Below are 18110 nucleotides of genomic sequence, written 5' to 3'. Positions count from 1 at the left end.
AGTGTTCTGCCAAAAGAAGCTGTCCCAAATGACTGGAACTGCCTTGCACTTAAGTCATAAAGTTTTGGGGCACTACATGGTTCCCGGCTGGGTTTTTTTCGGGGTCTCTAAGAGAAGCAATTACATCAAATCCTTCAGATTGTCAGTCTGTTCTCAGGGGCAGTGAGAAAAGCACTGATAGGAGATCTTGAAATTCATTAATAGCCTCTCCAATCCCAGATCATACAGATATGAATTTCTGTGTTTCCTTGAGATCCAGAGAACTCACACCTATGCAGACTTTCTAATAGCCGCAAGCAGCCATGCTGCTTTCAATCATGGTGTAGTTTCTGCTGTATTGGAGATTATCTGTATAATCTATAGATGTGAGAGTATCAGTACGTGAAGTCTCACACAGAGAGACAGAATATATATTAGATATATGATGCAAAGGTTTCAGTGTGGAAGAGCTAAGGAGCTGCTTATGAAGTGGCTTAAGCAAGTGGTTTAATACACATTTAGTGTATTGTGCTTTAATACCATATAATGATATATAATGCAATCTCTATAGAGACTGAAAAACATTATGTGATGATTCATGACATTTTACTAATTAATTTTGCAACAGAAGTTAAGGTATGTTTCTCTTGTGCTAGGGCTTCCTTACACTGTCCAGTGTGGTGCTGTACTACTGCCTGGGCTAGCTTTTTGCTTCTCCTAAAATGTCTGATATTCATGCTACACAAAAAAAACCACAGAATCAAAAAGTTATTTAGATTAGAGGAGACTTATAAGATCATCAAGTCCAGCTCTTAATCCAGGACTGCCAAGTCCACCACTAAAACATTTCCCTAAGTGCTAGTCAGATCAATGGGTCTTTTGAAATACCTCCAGCGAGCTAGACTCTACCGCTTCCCTAGACAGCTAGTTCTAATGCTTGGCAACATTTCTGGTGAGGAAATTTTTCCTAATATCCAATCCAGAGTTCCCCTGGTGTGACTGGATGCTGTTTCCTTTTGAGACTGACTCCCACCTGGCTACAGCCTCCTTCCAGACAGTTGTAGAGAGTGATAAGGTCACCCTAAGCCTCCTTTGCTCCAGGCTAAACACCCCCAGCTCCTTCAGCTACTCCTCATAGGACTTGTATTCCAGACCCTTCCCCAGCTTTGGTGCCCTTCTCTGGGCACACTCCACCACCTCAATGTGCTGCAGTCTTGTAGTGAGGGGCTCAAAACAGACGACAGGATTCAAAATGTGGCCTGATCAGTGCTGGGTACAGGGCCGATCGCTGCCCTGCTCCTGCTGGCCACACTATCGCTGATGCAGGCCAGGGCCATTGGCCTTCTTGGCCAGCTGGGCACTGCTGGCTCAGGTTCAACAGCTGCCAACCAGCACCCCCAGGTCCTTTTCTGCTGGGCAGCTTTCCAACCACTCTGCCCCCAGGCTGTGGAGCTGCTTGGTGTTGTTGTGACCCAAGGGCAGGACCTGGCACTTGGCCTTGCTGACCCTTAAACAACTGGCCTCTGCCCATTGACACAACCTGTCCACAGCCCTCTGTAGGTCCTTCCTTCCCCCCAGTGGATCAACGCTCCCACCCAGCTTGGTGTCCTCTACAAACTTACTCACGAGGAGCTAGATCCCCTTGTCCAGATAATTATTACAGAAATTTATAAAACAGGACTGGCCACAATACTGAGCACAATCAGTCTATAAAAGAAGTAATTTTTTAATCTGATCTATTGTAGTAAATCTTCCTCCTTTCAAATCTTGCAACATTGCCTATTTGCTTCTAGCTTTTTTCCTGGTTTTACAGCAATTTAATATTGAATTTGTGTAGAATATATTTTAAAAACCCCCATGTTTTAAATATTATTTGTATTGGACCTCCAATATCAATATTGTCACGTTGGTATAAGAGGCCTAATGAAGGACGGCATCTGAGCTAGTAAATGTGATAATACCAAAGAAACATTTTTCATAGGAAGTGATCACTGCCACTCCGATCTGCACATTCTCTTATGCAAAGGTGCTTGTTTGACATGTGGGGATTTTTTTTTTTTTTTTTGCATTCTTCTGTATTTCAAGCCTGTAAGAAATTCACAGGTAAATTTTTTTTTATTAATTATTCCCTAGATTTCCTCCTGGATTTTTAAGTTCTATGTATCTATGTTAAAACATGTAGTTATCTGTATCTGGGTTGCATTTGGCCCTTGAAAAACTGCATGTGCCACAGTCACTATAGCAATACAGAGTTGATACACATTTTTTTGCCACAAATATTTAATTGTAAATGTGTGGGGTTGAGTTCTCTTTTACAGTTGCATTCACTCCCGGGGTTTCATGCAAAATGCTATGTGTACCTTCCTTAATTTTCTTTTATATGCTCAAATAATAGACAAAATTTTGAAAAATTAGTGCAAGAGAAGTAGAGAGACCAGTTATGAACCAAACAGGATCACAGTTCTGAGGCTCTTCTTGGGAGTGCCAAACAGATAGCAAAAAAAGCTAAATAAAAAAAATATATATAGTGGACAAAACACAAAGGAATATTATATTCCAGTTTCCTTGTCAAATAAAATATGAGAGATGGGGAAATTAAAGGATGACCTACAGGTTGATTTTTATTTGCTTAGATCTTCATATAATATTGTGCTTAAATGTAGTAACTTCTGTTTTGTTCTATTTTTATATGTTTAATGCTAGTTAATACCAGTTACTAGGTTCCAAAAAATCAGTTCCTCTGAAGATTTAACTTTCCAGGCATGTTGAATTGAAAATGTTTTGGTTGTTTCTTGACCAATAATTTAAAATCTATTCCATTTTTTTCTACATTTTCAATAATGCATATATCAGTGTATAGTTTATGGCTGTTTCAAGAAAGTAGGGATATGTTAAGAAGGTTAGGGGTTGTAGCTGTAGTGGATTCTGTACATTTTTGGATAATAATGGGATCCAAATATCACCTTCAGTATCATTTTCACAGAGAAGGAAGTCCTGAAAATAAGACTACATCTCAATTACTTCATTTCTTTTAAAAAGTAGATACCACTTAGGGTATTCATACTGTATCTGGAGTTTTGGCAGTGCTCTGGTGTTTTGGTTACAAAATTCTTACGTGTACAGAACTGCTCAGGAAGTTAGGAAAAAAACCTACCATCTAATTTTTAGTCAAAATCATAGTTGAATTTTATTTGGCTTTGTTCACAAAATTGTCTTTACTGACTTCGTTAGGTCTTGATTGCTTTTCATTGAGTCATGAATGGTAGAATGTTACTGGAGTTTCTAAATGTATTTGTCAAACTTTCTCAGTGAAGGCCCTTGCTTATTGCCAAATTTGTCCTTTTGACAAAAAAAAAAAGAAAACCCTAAATCAGACACCTTTAGAAGGGGACCTTACATCATTACAATTAATGATAAAAAAAAAGAAATTTAGAAGTCCTGTAAATAGGAGTGTTTAATCTAAAACACTGGTGTTGTTTTTGAGGGAATAAGAGCAGAACTATTCATTTTTAACATGTAGTTAAAAGCAGTGTGGATTCTGAAATGTTGTTCTGAAGCTGAATTGAAGAGAAACCCTGGCTCTTGATGGAATAAATCCTCAAGCTGGATAAAAATTTCCTTAGGATTGCCTGCTCTAGGGTAGCTAGTGCTGAGGTGGAGAGACAAGAAACGTATTACTGTGTTTGCTAAATATGCTCATTCTCTGCAACAGCCTTCAAATTCCTATGTTAACATACTCTGCCTAAATATTGCATGTTAATTGATTTGCTAAAAATTAGTTACTAACGCAACAGTTGCTAATGCTACATTGAATGCTGTTCTGTGTGTTTTCATGAATAACTGATGTGTTTGCAGTTTTTTTCATTCAATTAAATTGAGAAGGATTTGAAAACTGGTGGATTTAAAATGTTTTGTTTATATAATGAGGTTTCCTAAATTCTGAAAAGAAATTATGAGAAATGATAGTTAATATTGTCAGGCACTGAAAGTATCTTTATTTTGAGTAGGCTTAGTGTCTCCTTGTTTTATTGTGCAAAAATTCTTGGGCTTTTCAGTGAAGTATTTTTATCCATTCCTGTGAAGCTCTGTTGGAGAGGTTTCTAGTTTGAAAAGCAAACTCACTATTAATAGGCCATCAGCATTTTTAGTATTGCATCAGTTTCCATAATGTGCTAAGCAGTAGCTACAATGATTTCAAAGACAAAGATTTCCTCTAAGACAAAAAGCATTAAGTGAAGAAAGTCAGAAAAGAATACAGTGTACAGATTTTAGAATTAATACTAAAAAATTAATTTATGGCATTCATTTTTATTCCCATTTAATTCTTATTCATTTTAACAAATCATGCATGTACCCAATATCTTTCTGTGTGCCAGAAAGCTGTCTTGGACTGTCCTAGTCATTGGGGAGACATTATTTCTCTATAGACCAGCAGTGCCAGCTATTAGGTCCATCAGCATAAAGGGGATACATTCTGTTCTACTTAGCAATGCATGCTGGAAAGCTAGAGTAATTCCTAAAATGCCATAATGCTTTGAAATGTGGATTTCTCCTCACTGCTCAGCAAGAGAAGTTGGAGTCTTGTTTTCTTTTCTCTTTTTTCCTTACCTTTAAATTATATTCAAGTATATTATAGTTAAATGCATAGAGTGTTTAGAATGTCAAAACCAGGTGATACACATGCTTATAAAAGGTGCAAGTAAAGATGCCTGCTGCACTTCAGCTTTGAGAGACTTTTCTGATTTTATCTTACTGAACAGTTTTTCCTATCTGAACAGGTGCAGATCTCCATTGGTAGAGCAGCCTTGTTGTATGTCTCTGTGTGTGTGCCATGTACCTGAGGCTGAGGTGGCTGAGGTGCTTAAATAGAGTGTCCGTCTCAGAATTTCAGTCTTGGTAGACAGCCTAAAAGCCTCTGAAGTGGGGTGGTGAGCAGCTTTCATCATTCAGTTAATCCACATGCTCCTGGCTAGAGCCAATGTCCATCTGTTTTTGAATAAACTAAGTGTGCTTGTGTCTCTTGTCAAGTTTGACGGCATCCTTTGTACTTGACTGACTAACTAGCAGGGTCGCATCCCCAAGAGGAGTACATCTTTTGCTGTTCCTTTGGTTTCAATATGAGGTGTGTTGCTTTGGTCTTTATATTCACTCTGAAAGTTAACAGACAAGCATAATAAGAATGCAGTTTGCACAGTACTGGCTCTGGATTGAGTAAGATAGGGTAGAACTGTAGTTAACCAGTGTGAAGCAAGTTACTTCCAGTATTTTTCTCACTATACTGTAGCATTTTCAGTAAAAAGAATCTGTAGAGTCCTCCTTCTGTCCTTTTGGTTCATATATTTGCATGTCTGAAGACAGATTAAATTAGGGAAAATATTGCAGGACTAATTAGGGTATATCACCACAGAGAAGGATAATTTTCAGATGGATGATGATTTTGGTGGCAAAATAAGATGTAGTTAATACCATCCTAAATGGTCAATTTTGTATCTAAAACATATGTTTCTTTTCTGCTGCAAAATGTTTTGTCTTTGCTGTACAAATTCAGGAGGTAGGGGATGTAGAATAAACTCTTTTTCAGTGTGTGTCAAAATTTCAGATGCTCTCATAATTCTAATTAAATGCATCTCTTCTTTATGGGATAGTGCAGATTGTGACTCACTGTTCCCTCCACTGTTACCTCAGGTAATCCACAATCTGTTGCTGTGATTCCAAGAGGACAGATGAAAACTCCTGGTAGCTGCTCTTTTTGTTATGCAGTTAATTCAGGATGATGTCAGCACTGTTACAAAAATGTCTGAAGTGCATTAGCAGTATTTTGACCTTGATAGGTACCTTTGAACAGTTCTAAGAGTTACATTACTGTAAACCTGTTGCTTAACTTGGGACTCTTGTGTTGGCAACTTAGCTACAAATAGTTTTCAAGATCACAGAATATGCTGAATTGGAAGGGACTCATAAGGATCACCGAGTCCAACTTCAGGCCCTGCCCAGGACCATCCTCAAGAGTCACACCGTGTGCCTGAGAACGTTGTCCAAACACACCTTGAACTCTGTCAGGCTTGGTGCTGTGACAGCTTCCTTGGGGAGCCTGTGCTAGTGCCCAACCATCCTCTGGGTGAAGAGCCTTTCTCTAATATTCAAACATCCCCTTACACAAATCAGGCCATTCCCTCAGATCCTGTCACTGGTCATCACAGAGAAGAGATCAGTGTTTACCCCTCCTCTTCCCCTTATGAGCAAGTTATAGACTATGATGAGGTCTCCCTCAGTCTGCCCTTCTCCAGGCTGAACAGACCAAGTGACCTCAGTAGTTCACGTAGCTACTGTCCTACCTGTCTTTTCAGTATTTCTGTTAGAGCAGAGTCAAGAGAAATCAACACATGCCTTTTTCTTCGTCACTGCTCCTCTGACATGGCAGCAGAAACATGGTGAATAGCCAGAGGAAAGTATCATTTTAATGGTTTAGAACAAGGTGTATAGAGTTTTGTGTTGGAGCAGTTTATTATGGGGAAGATTAATGTGATTAAATGAGTGAAGACTTTTTTATTGTAACATAGGAATACAAGGTGCATCTTACTTCTTATATGATGAAGACATGAAAATATTAAAAAATGAATGCACAGAGTGAACTGAAAAAACATACTTTTGATTTTAGACTTCTATGTATAATCAGTAAAACTTGCTACATATTGTGTATTTTCTGTTAGCGAGCAACCCAAAGATTACTTCATGTCAACGTGATATCACAAGGGTGCATTTTGCTTCTTCACACTCTTCTTCTATGATGGACCCACTCTAGCTACAATATGGGAAGGACAAAAATATCATTGATTTGTTGGGAAAGAGGCAAATATAGCTGTACTAACGTAAAGAAATAATGTTGTTGGTTATTTTTTAAAAAACAAAAAAAAAAACCACCAGTGACTTGAAAAGGTACAGAAATATTTGTAATTTCACATCATAAAGAGAACATAGGTGGTGTTTGCATTTTTTTGGTAGGTAAAAACTGACTTGAATCTGTTCTTGCTGAATCTGTTCTTGCTATACGTTATCCCTCTGTATAAGAGTAGTAATGTAATTATGTCAAGAGTCTTCACAAAGTGTTGGAATCTGTCTCATGCAGAATGCATGATACTGCATTTGTTGGTATTGCTATATCTTCTAAAAGTCTGGGATGAAGCCTGTGATATGTACTCTACAAACACATTAAAAAAAGCATTCTTCCAAAATTTTGGCACACATAGGTTTAAGATCTTTCTTTTTTCAGATATACTAAAAAGAGCTTCTAGTGTTATTTTTATGGTTATCATTTTCACTTTGCCTAATATTCACACTGATTATGGTATAAATTTCCTTTGCAGTTTACGTGTCAACTTGGACATGGGTAAGGCAGCCTATGGGTGGATGATTATGAAAGATGACAATATTCCTGGAACAGTTGTTCGAACTAGCACCATACCAGAAGAGTTGGGACGATTAGTTTATTTACTAACGGATAAAACAGGTATATCAGGTTATCATTCTGAAATCAGATAACTTTTATAAAATTTCTAAATGTAATTCTATGAATATGCTAATATAGGAGTAGATTTAGACTACTGATTTTTGTTTCTCAATAAAATTTTACACATTTGCTTGAGGACTTTTACAAGTACCAGTAGGCTTGGGTAGGCCAGTACTTAGATGTTAAAGTCAGTATTTGGTAGTACTCTGATTTATTCCAGTGGGAACCGCTCTTCTATAGCAACAGGATACTGTACAGCATGAGTAAGAGTACTGTATATCTTCCTCGGAAAAGACTCTGGAATAGTACTCAGGATGATGGTTTATTTTGTACTTCATTGCTACTGCAATATTGTGTGATAATAAGTTAAGAATAGCTTTTGAGAGAGCAAGTAATTTCCAAAACAAGTCACGAGATCAGCCTCCAGAATGATAGCTGTTGCCCCAGTGAAGTTACTTGCTCTTTATGTTACCAAGACCAGTTCTAGAGCTGCTGAATGATTTCACCTTCATAGCTGTACCTCATCTCGTGTACTGAAATCCCCAACCCTTACCAGGATCTGAAGGTAAGTACTGAGAGTGTGAAGAAGTAATAGCTTGTGTTACACTTTCTTGTCTCTTTCTGAGATTGAATAAATAACTTCTGGTAGATATGCATGGGTTTTTTAAAATAAGCTTTACTTCTGAACAGAGAAAGTTGTTTCTCAAAAAATTTGAAGAATTCTTTTACTGTTTTTAAGTAAAATATAGTTCAAAATCATAAAAAGCTGCTGGGGAAGGTAGGGGTTGGCCTCTGTTATGCTGCTCCTAAAGCATAATACACAATTTATATCTCCTTCTGTTTGATATAGTTCTCTATTCCCTCCAATGTTAACACCTTCATTACTGCATATTTGAAATGAAGTGCAAATATAATATATCGTCATATTTTCAAAACATGCTTTCCTTTTTTACACATATGTTATCCTTTATACATCTGAATATTGTTCTTCTACTTTGTAAAAGGAAAGTATATTGCTTATTATAGTGTGGCAATTCTTCAGAGCAAGTGAATGATTGTTAAAAAAGTGTTATTTCAGTTACCTAATGATTTGTATACTATTTGAAACTGCTTTTTGATTTTAATTGCACCCTTCATCATGATAATTTATGTAACTTTGAGTCCTGTCACATTGAAGACTTGAAATATGTAATTTACAGCATATGTTTGGAAAAAGTATGTTCAAAAATAATTTATTTTCAAAACAATGCAGTAAAGTTAACTTACAAAGTAAATTCCAAAGTTAGTTACGAAACACTACTTTCTAAGCAAAACCAATGTAGACTTTTTAAACTTTGCTGGTAGAGATTCCACATTGTTGGTTTTCAACCTCAAAGGCTTTTCAGAGGACTGAGGTCTGCTGAACTCTGGTGGAAGATCTGAATCTGTACAATAATGATGAAAAAATGAAAGTGAAGGCCAGTAGTTTCAAAGTGTTTTGGAAAGAAGCAGAGTCAGCAGTCTCACCATATGCATTTTTACCCAAGTGTCAGCTGAAAGCTCATGTAAGTGAAAATAAGCCAGGAGTCCTGGAGACATCACCAGCTTCACACCACTGACTGTGCCTTGCAGAGATGGGCAATACTGCTCTGTTTTCATAATCTTAAGGGCCCCACAAATTTTAAACTGTTCTTCATTCTGGACAAACACATCAACAATGTACCTTTTACCCAAGTATATTGGTAGCTGCTTCCAGTTTCCTTTCCTGAACACATTTGTTCTCATTATGCATTTTATGATAAATGTGAAACATACTGTTAGTTAATGAACAAAGTCTGTACTCTTAATTCATGATTGACATTGCATGATTATACAGTTTATAAGAGCTGGTCTCAGCACTTTCTCATTTGAATTTTCATTTCTAATCATATAAACCAGTTGATTCTGTTCTTTTGCCCACTTAAGACCTGGCTGTCAGAGGATAAAGAAGGGAGTCAGTTTTGTAGCCATCTGCCCAAGCGGGTGCTACCAAAAAGCAGCACTAAAAGCCTGATTTAGTTAAATGTAAACAGGTGAAGTTTTTCTCAATACTGAAAAGGAAAGGGAATCTACAGAACTGTCTGAAAAAGTCTTATATTGTGGCCCAGTCTTCACTGGAAATGATTGAGAATTAGTTGTTGAGTCTGAGGAGCATTGCATTACTAACATAATTGCAAGGTAGTCCTTTGTATGATTGTAAATTGGGTTTGTGCTTCATCAATAAGCTTTTTGACAAGAAGCGTCCATCACAGTGGCTCTCTCATTTGCCACAGTATAATAGAAAATGAAGTATCCCAATAATTGCATTATAGTTTCCTTATTGTGGGACAAGAAAGCAATGTGGTATAATTAGGTTTGATTGGAGTGCATGTTTCCGGTAAGATCTGAAATTAATGATGTTGCTATAGTGACACATCTGCGGCCACCAGTGCGTGAAACATAAAGTAATTCATTCGACAAGAGAAGACATCTGTTAACTGCAAGGATGCAGAGCATATTGACACTGACCAGAAATACTAGACGTTATGTGATAAATGAACAAATGATGCTGAAACAGGAGGACAGATAATTTGTACTTAATCTGCTGGGAGAACTTTAATCTTCTCACTGGTTGCATTTGACAATGCCATTGTTTAAAGAACAATGCTGCAGAGAACTCATAAATTTTAAAACTTAACTCAGGGTGCAGCCTATTAAAGCAATACATTAATTCCTTTGTTAGGGAGTTTTTATCTTCATGTAGAACAAAGCCATTACTAAAAATACCCAGTGAAACAACAGGTTTTTTAGGACTCACATTTTAATTGTAGCATCCATTACCCATAATGCCACGTTGTTTGGACTTGAATCACATTTAAGTTTGACAGAAAGGCGTCATCCGTTATGATGATGGGTAGCAGTTTCCATGAGCATGGTTTCTCATGCTCTCCAGGATACAAAAAATTCTAATGGAGAAAAAAAATATTATATTTGCCAATATTTTATGAGAGTTTTTGTTTCTTTGGATGTGGTTAGAAATCCACCTGCTATTCACAACAACTACCGGTGTGTTCAGCTAAAACAAATGTGTGGTCTTCCAAGTGTAGTTGTTTGCTAATGAATGCACTTGTATTTGAGTTCTGTAATTAACATTTTAGTGGGTGTTTGGACCAAATGAGATACTTAACACATATAATCGTTGAACAGATGCATAGAGCAATGGGATTCTTGAATTTTTTGGAAAATCTGTGTATTAGAGGTTGGTGTATATGGACTTTTTTGTTAAATGTGCCTAATGTAATATACTATTAGAACAGTGAATTTCAGTAATTGTTTATGTAAATTAATCTTTTTAGTTATACTTTGAGTCTTTACCTCTTCAGTGTAAGCAACTAGAGAGAAAGAATAATTTTAAAAAGTTGATGGAATAACATCTCCTTCCTTTAGGATCGATCTATATTTATGCTCTGCCTCTAAGATTTTTAGTACCACTAGGATTGCAGGGTGAGTAGAGCAGACTAGAAATGAACCGTTTTGATGGAGACATCCTACAGGAAGATTCCAGACTAAGGAATCCTTACTTTTTGTCTTCTGTTGGACTCCCATTCACTGAAAATATCCAGCTAGCATGATGTTGCTCTTACACTGCTGAATACACAGGTATTGTGCTTGTGGGAGGCAGAAGGCACAGAGGAAATAGGTACTGCTCTTCACAACTGTGTGCCACAGTTTAGGAGTGGTACTCCCTAACTCAGTGCCCTCAAGTTGCCTGTTACCTCTACTGTGACCTTCTGCCCAGGAAAGATTAAGCTTAGCTCAGCTCTCTTTGTCCTTGTTCTTAATGGGTTGTACCAGGACTTCCTTGGTTTGACGTTTTGTGTAGGTTGTGTTCATGGCATACTCAAATGGAGTAGCTGAATGAGCAGACATATGCTATGTATGCTTACCATGAATTTTTTTCATTTTCTTCTTATATTATGCAACAGATTATATTTTTTCCAGGGTTCATAGAAAAAAATATGTATTTTCAGATTGTTGTCAACAGTCTTAATTATTTGACTGATTAGGCCTGATCGCCCTTAAAGTTTCCATAGAAATGGTCACATTTACACTGACTTTTTATCTGTTTAAGCAAATAGCTTGAACAAAGTGCTCAAATTTTATGAAAAGTTACTCATCCTCTTAATTTCTCACACAGTTACTAATTTTTCTGCTGCACAAATTTTCTTGCTTTTTCTTGTTTTGGACTTTTTAGATTGCTGGTATTGATCCAAATTGCCATCTAGTAATACAGGATCAGAATGATCTGCATCTGCTTCTCAGAAAACAGCAACAAAAAAATCTCTGCTGCTCTGTTGTGAATCACATCTGTTGCCACCCAAGAAATGATGCCTTCAGGACTTTTTCCTTAGAAATTAATTTCCTCTTTGCCTGCTTTACTCTGTGTTTAATGATACAATAGTAGGAAAGAAGGGAAAAAAAACCAAAAAACAACTCTTGGCTTCAATAAAGAACACACTAAATTTTTCTCCAGCAATTCTACATTAACTTTTTTTGTCAAGCTATTTTCCTTGTGTGGTACCAGCATTCCAGAGCTAAGTTCAAGAATATATAATAGTAGTAATAGATGGTATTTTTACTAAAGTTCTTTCTGGAAGCCTTTCTAAAGTAAGCGGTTTTTTAAAATCTAATAACTCTTCGTATTAGCAAAGTCCTGAAAGTGTGGAATTGATAACTAGGTCTTTAAAAATATTATTAAAAATAGAAAGTTCCTTCCCTGTTCTATAGTACTTACCACCTTGAGCAGACTGAAATAGCTCAGTTTTGTATTGTTTTTCTTGTTCAAAAAGTGGGCTATATTAGAAAATCTGCCTATAGATATTTGAAGAGTTTGCATCTGGGGACATAAAATACAAGACATGTTGTTCTGTCATAGAGTATTAGTCTTCAACTAAAACTAATTAGTCTTCAACTAAAATTTAAAGCAGAACTGCTGGTAAAGTTATAACATGACTGGTTGGCACTATGTAATGTATGGAACAAGTTGTTAGGAAAGTTTCTGTCCCATTTTGGCATTACTTTAATTAGAAGAATTTAGAAGTGAATTCTTAATTTGCACACATGATGAAACTTTATTTCCATGTGAACGGCTGAAAAAAGTGTATTTTGTTAAGGTGGGGTTTTTTCAGAATTTTTTGAGAGTATTTTCATAACTTCAGCACCGCTGTTTGTCTAACAACACATCAGGTTTATTATGGCTGTTCTTGAAAGTCTTACTCTAGTCCTGAGAAGCATGAGGAAACTGGAATTGTTGCTTCTTTTCTTTATTTTTGTTTTTGGTTGTCATAGATATTTCCTACTAACATAGCTGATGAAAAGGATTGTATAAGAGATGTATAAGATGCAAGTATTGGATCAGGATTTCCAGCATGTTTATTTCCATGTCTTTGTTGATTCTTTTTCCCCACCTGTTTTTCCTAAACCTTCTTCCTTGGCTCCTGTTGATTGTAAGATAGGAAAATCCATACTGTTCTGTGCAGAGTCTTTTCTTCTCTCTGCTTGCTGAGAAAGAGGGGGCAGAACACAGAAATTTTCCAGCCATCTACCTTCCCCTCATCAGGCATGATATGGAGTTGGACTGATTTAGTGGTGTCAGAAGAAATAATCTTTCCATATAGTAATCATAGGGCTAATTTTGTTTCCTGCTCAGTTTTCCCAAGCAGCAATTACAGAAATAGTGGGAAGCAGGTTTGACAGTTGCCTGCTGTCTCACCTTTTGACTAGCATTTAGTTTCACAACTCCTAGAGAGAGATTTTTTAATTCAAAGGCTTGGCAAAGTCAAGGACAGTGAGAAGATATTAGCGCGCCTGGAAAGTTTGGAAGGTGATAAAGATTGGTTTGAAAATTTTTTGCACTGAATATTTTTGCACAGTGTGTGGGTTTTGGTTTTGCTTTCTTTTAGAAATGGAGATTTTAGTTTCTCATATTTATTGGTGGAAATTTTCATGTTTCTCATGTACAAACTGGAGATTCAATTTTTCTAGACTTGAATTAAAGTCCAAAATGTAATCAATTTTAATAAAAGGTCTCAATAAAAGTACAGCTTCTAAAAGTAGAAAAAGTGGGTTTATGTGATTACTGTAAAACAAAATTTCATTTTCCCATGTATGAAAGTAACCAAAAATTTCCAATTTGCTAATTAGAGAGATCTGGAATTTTGTCTTCCTGGGCTGTTTTCCAGGCTTGGGAATGTTCGACTTCTCATGTAAATTTATAAGAATGTTATGCATATTTTGTAGCGAATTTATGCATTTCACATAAACCTTATTTTAGTTATTTTTTAACATTCAAATAATATAATTATAGAAAGAAAAATCCTCAACAACATGTAAGGAAAAGTAAATGGGAAATGTAGTTTTTAATGGTAAAGGGGGAATTTGGAACAAACATCTTGTGCTGGTAAAACAGAAACACAGGGTTTGATAGTGCAGTGTGGTGGTACAACAGTGGAGATGAAGTGTCACTGTGCAGGTATTGCCAGGAAGTGGGAGTGGCAGACATTTCAAATGCAACTGGGAAAGACATGAGACTTTTACAGCCCTAATGAATCTTTGAAGATCTCTGATAGTTCTAGCCCTGATAAGTGCATAAACTGGATGCTGACTGGCCAGACAGTGTTCTTTTGCAGATATTTATAGCATATGTCATGCTTTCAGTCTTTTATTCTCCTGTTGCTTAGCGTGATTTTGGCATACTAGGATAAATATGTGAAATAAAAATAGTTAAGGTAAATAAAATAATTATGAAATATTTTATTCTGCAGTATTTCTAGATAATTTTCTTATACTCCATTTAAAAATATTCTGGAAGCTTCAAGAATGTCTACTCTGGTACCATGTTTGGTTTATTTGTTTATGATCAGACTTATGCATTTTAATGACACAAAACTGTCTGGTTAAATAGAGGAATAGCTTTATACTATTTTTATACTTGCTTTGCCTGAGTAGCTGTAGGGAAAAATTTTAGGAAGAGGCATTATCAAAATAATCTTTTCTGAGCTGACCATGGAAAGCTAGGCAGTAGTGACCCCTTTCTGCATCATATACCCCATCAGGCAAGGCTGAAGCCCCCATCCCTCAATTAGAGGTTTTCCAGACCAGAGGACATGACTGGTTGGCAGAGGTGGATGCAGTGTCAGTCTGACTGTTTCTTACAAATGTGAAGTGAACACAGAAAACACTGATTTTGTTCGTTCTGCGTTATTGTGCTTGGAGGCTGAATCTGTCAAATTTAGAAGTAATGTTAGGTCCCAATGACTTAGTCTAGATAGCACTGACACCGAATGTGCCCAATTGCCACAATGTCTGCCTTGGTACATGAAGTGTAGAAAATTTGTATGAATTTTTGGGGATTCCTGCAGGGGGTTTTTTCTTTAGATTTCCTGATACATGGTGCAAACTCTTGCGCTGGCTTTTGAGAGTCAGCCATCCACATACTGCAAATTCAAATTTTTTTTGTATAAAAAGAAAGGTTTTGTCTCTTCAGGTTTGTGTATTTAATTATTGGCAAAATCAGCTTGCAGATGGAATCAGTGAGTTCTTCCAGAATGACTAACCATGATCTTTCTCCACAAACATTCCTTTAATTAAGTAAATTGATGCTAACTCGTGATTCATTTCTGCTTTCCAAAGGAAAGATTATTTTTGGGGGGTGGGGAGAGGAGGTTTCTGTGGCCATGTCATAGTATTTTTCACTGCTTTGTGATATACTTCTCCTTTATTACAGGAACACTTACACAGAATGAGATGATATTTAAGCGCCTCCACCTAGGTACTGTTTCCTATGGAACAGACACAATGGATGAAATACAGAGTCATATTATAACCTCTTATTCACAGGTATTTCATAAATCATTTGCATTTCATATGGGGGGGTTTAACAATATTGAAGCATTGTTGGTAATAATTATGTCTAGAATTTGAGATGCTGTGAAAGTTGTCATGTGTAGGTATCTCTTAAGAAATATGATGGAAGGGAAAAATATGAGAGAGTACATAGTTGTCTCCTGATTCCAAAGTTCCTCGAAATGCCCACTTAAAGAGTTCCTCGAAATGCCCACTTAAAGAGATTACTTTTCTGTTCTTCACTAGCAGTAATCTGTGTTAACCTGTCTGTGCAGTGCAGTCTTTCTCCTGCAAAAACATCTAAGAGTAAGCTATTCATTACTGAGACTACAAATTATAAGGAGGTGTCCAGAACAACATGAACAGTAATTATATCTTTGAAGATACTCATCAAGAATATACATTGAAAAGCCACATTAATTGGTATAACCAAATGGTATAACAGTAATTGTCAAAATAAAACTTACACAGGTATATTTAAAAATTCTTTTTCAAAAAATTATTTCAAACAGCATAAAACTGTCAGGGAGAAAGCATGAGAAAATGGAAAACTCCATATTGCTTGAGAACAAAGTGTTCCTGTGAGGTATAAGAGTGCTTGGTCTGGAAAGTATACAAGAGGATTGTGACTCCCTGTCTCTTTGTGGGTCAGTTGTGGGATTACTTGCATTTCCCATGTGTGTAAACTGGGTGCGTGCTGCAAAATTTCCTAAGCACCTGATTGTACTCTGAGATTGGAATGAACTTTGTGCTTTATTTTTTATTTCTACTCTTTGAAACAAAAAATAAGAAAATTTACAGAAGAGGCAACAAATGAAAAGTTAACTAGTATTTCCATGTTGTTTACAGTATGACAATAAAAATCTATATAATTTTTTTTCCCCATAGTTAACGTGGACACACAAACATGACTGCCTACCCAGTGTCCTGGTTTACGGCAAATCTGGGAGGAAACCTCTGAATGGGTTCCCTTTAGAAAGCAAATTCAAACAACCCCTCCCCCACCACTGGTTCTAGAAAGATTTCCTTGGAGAAAAATGGAAAAAAATATGTTTATTTAACACGCAAAGTATTCACAAGCATAAAAAAATGAATAATAATAAACTGTAAAACCTCTCCCTGTTCTGAAGAGAGAAAGTCCTTTTGTAGTTCCAGGAGAGTCCTCTGTTGGTATTTCTTGGCTCACTGAGTGTGTCTCAGTCCCTCTGGTGCTGGAAAATGCCACATCCCAGGCCCCAGTGGGCCACAGGCGTGAGGTCCGGGATTCTTTTTCTGGGTTTTTAGTCCAAAGAATGATTGATCAGTTCCCAGAAAAATAAAAGCCACAGTCCAGGGAACTTCTCTGCCTCAGCTAGCTAAAAACTAACTAAAAGCAAAGGAGAGCTCTGTCCTGCTGTCTGTCCATCAGCAGACAACACAGTCCATGAGAAGGAATGAGAGGGAGCAAGTGCAGTTTCTGATAACAAACTGAGCTTTTTCTCCCTCCCTTTTCTCTCAGAACCAGTCTTAAAGGTGCAGAACTTAATATCCAGCATATACAGAACAGACAGTTGGGGATACAAGCATCATATAGTCACACTAGGACACCCAGTTAAGTTTGTAGACTGACCTCCTTGTCTGTGTCCTCATTTTCTCTCATAGAAGAACTGTAGAATCAACAATTATTTGGAATATCTAGCTGTGCTGTGTTGTAAACTATGGCTCCCTTCTTATTTGCTTAAAATAAAAAATAAAAGTTTAATTTAATGCCACACTGGACCCAGTTAATACTTTGTAGCTTTTGGGAGGAGAGACAGGAGTGAAGACAGTGGTGAAGTGTGTACATTTTAAGTTTGCAACTTAAATTCTTAATTATTTTCTATCTATACAATTCAACAAATCCCCTTCTTGAATTCTTTTCCTTGGATAAATCTATTTCAGCTTAATTTTTAGTAGGTACAGCCATGAATAGTAATTGAGATACAATAATCATGCCTTGGAAATGGGAAATGGAGCTCTTTCACCTAAAGATCAGCTATCCAGATTTGGTTCAGAATGTGTTACTGAAATTACCTGCTACTCACAGAGTTCATAAAAATCACTCAAACCTGGCATTCTTATAATGTGTCATTTGGGTATTCACAGCAAGAGCTGTAGCAATAAATGGTATTAACAGGTAGTCTTGAGCTGGCACACCTTAGTCTGAGTTTGACAGCTAAGCAACAGTCTTCTAGGAGAGGCATGCTCACAAATACCAGTTTTATATTTTTCAGTTATATATGGTATCTGAAAATAATTGCACAATTCCTGGAATTCTTACTGCTTAAAGGTTTTACTAATTTACTGTAAAATTTAATGAGTGGCAACCATGGTTATGAGTTTTTAGTAACTGTAACATACTTAAAATAAGAAATGTGAGGCAAACTTTTCTTCTCAGTTGTGGGAAAAAAATTTCCAAAGTGTAGGTTTGCTATTAGTAGATGATGAAAAGAACTTTCTTGGAACGTCCTTTTTTTCAGCTTTATGTAACACTACTCTATGTTTAAATAATGCTTTATAAATAATGCTTTAATTGTGCTTTAAAGTGTTAGTAGCAACTCGTTAAAACAGAACAGTGATGGAGTCTCAGTAACAAACCAAGCAACTGCTAAACAATTGTTTCAATCTGAAAAAGTATGGTGAGGTTTTTTATTTAATCTATGATAATAGAAGCTGCTGGTTAGCTAGGCAGTGGTTCTTGTGT

General features: G+C 36.6%; 1 protein-coding gene across 2 annotated transcripts in view; it reads left to right on the top strand.

Moving 5' to 3' along the window:
- ATP9B (ATPase phospholipid transporting 9B (putative)) overlaps positions 1-18110 on the top strand; it is a 155101-nt gene that overhangs the window by 109115 nt on the left and 27876 nt on the right. For both annotated transcript variants that reach the window (XM_041427466.1, XM_041427465.1), the window contains exons 13-14: positions 7344-7486; positions 15270-15382. In XM_041427466.1, coding sequence (XP_041283400.1) covers positions 7344-7486; positions 15270-15382 — 256 coding nt within the window. The remainder of the gene's footprint in view (positions 1-7343; positions 7487-15269; positions 15383-18110) is intronic.

This window comes from Onychostruthus taczanowskii, unplaced genomic scaffold (assembly GCF_017590055.1).
Source record: "Onychostruthus taczanowskii isolate IOZ18803 unplaced genomic scaffold, ASM1759005v1 scaffold115, whole genome shotgun sequence".
NCBI classification, from domain to species: domain Eukaryota; kingdom Metazoa; phylum Chordata; class Aves; order Passeriformes; family Passeridae; genus Onychostruthus; species Onychostruthus taczanowskii.
This window is presented reverse-complemented; position numbering and strand designations above follow the sequence as displayed.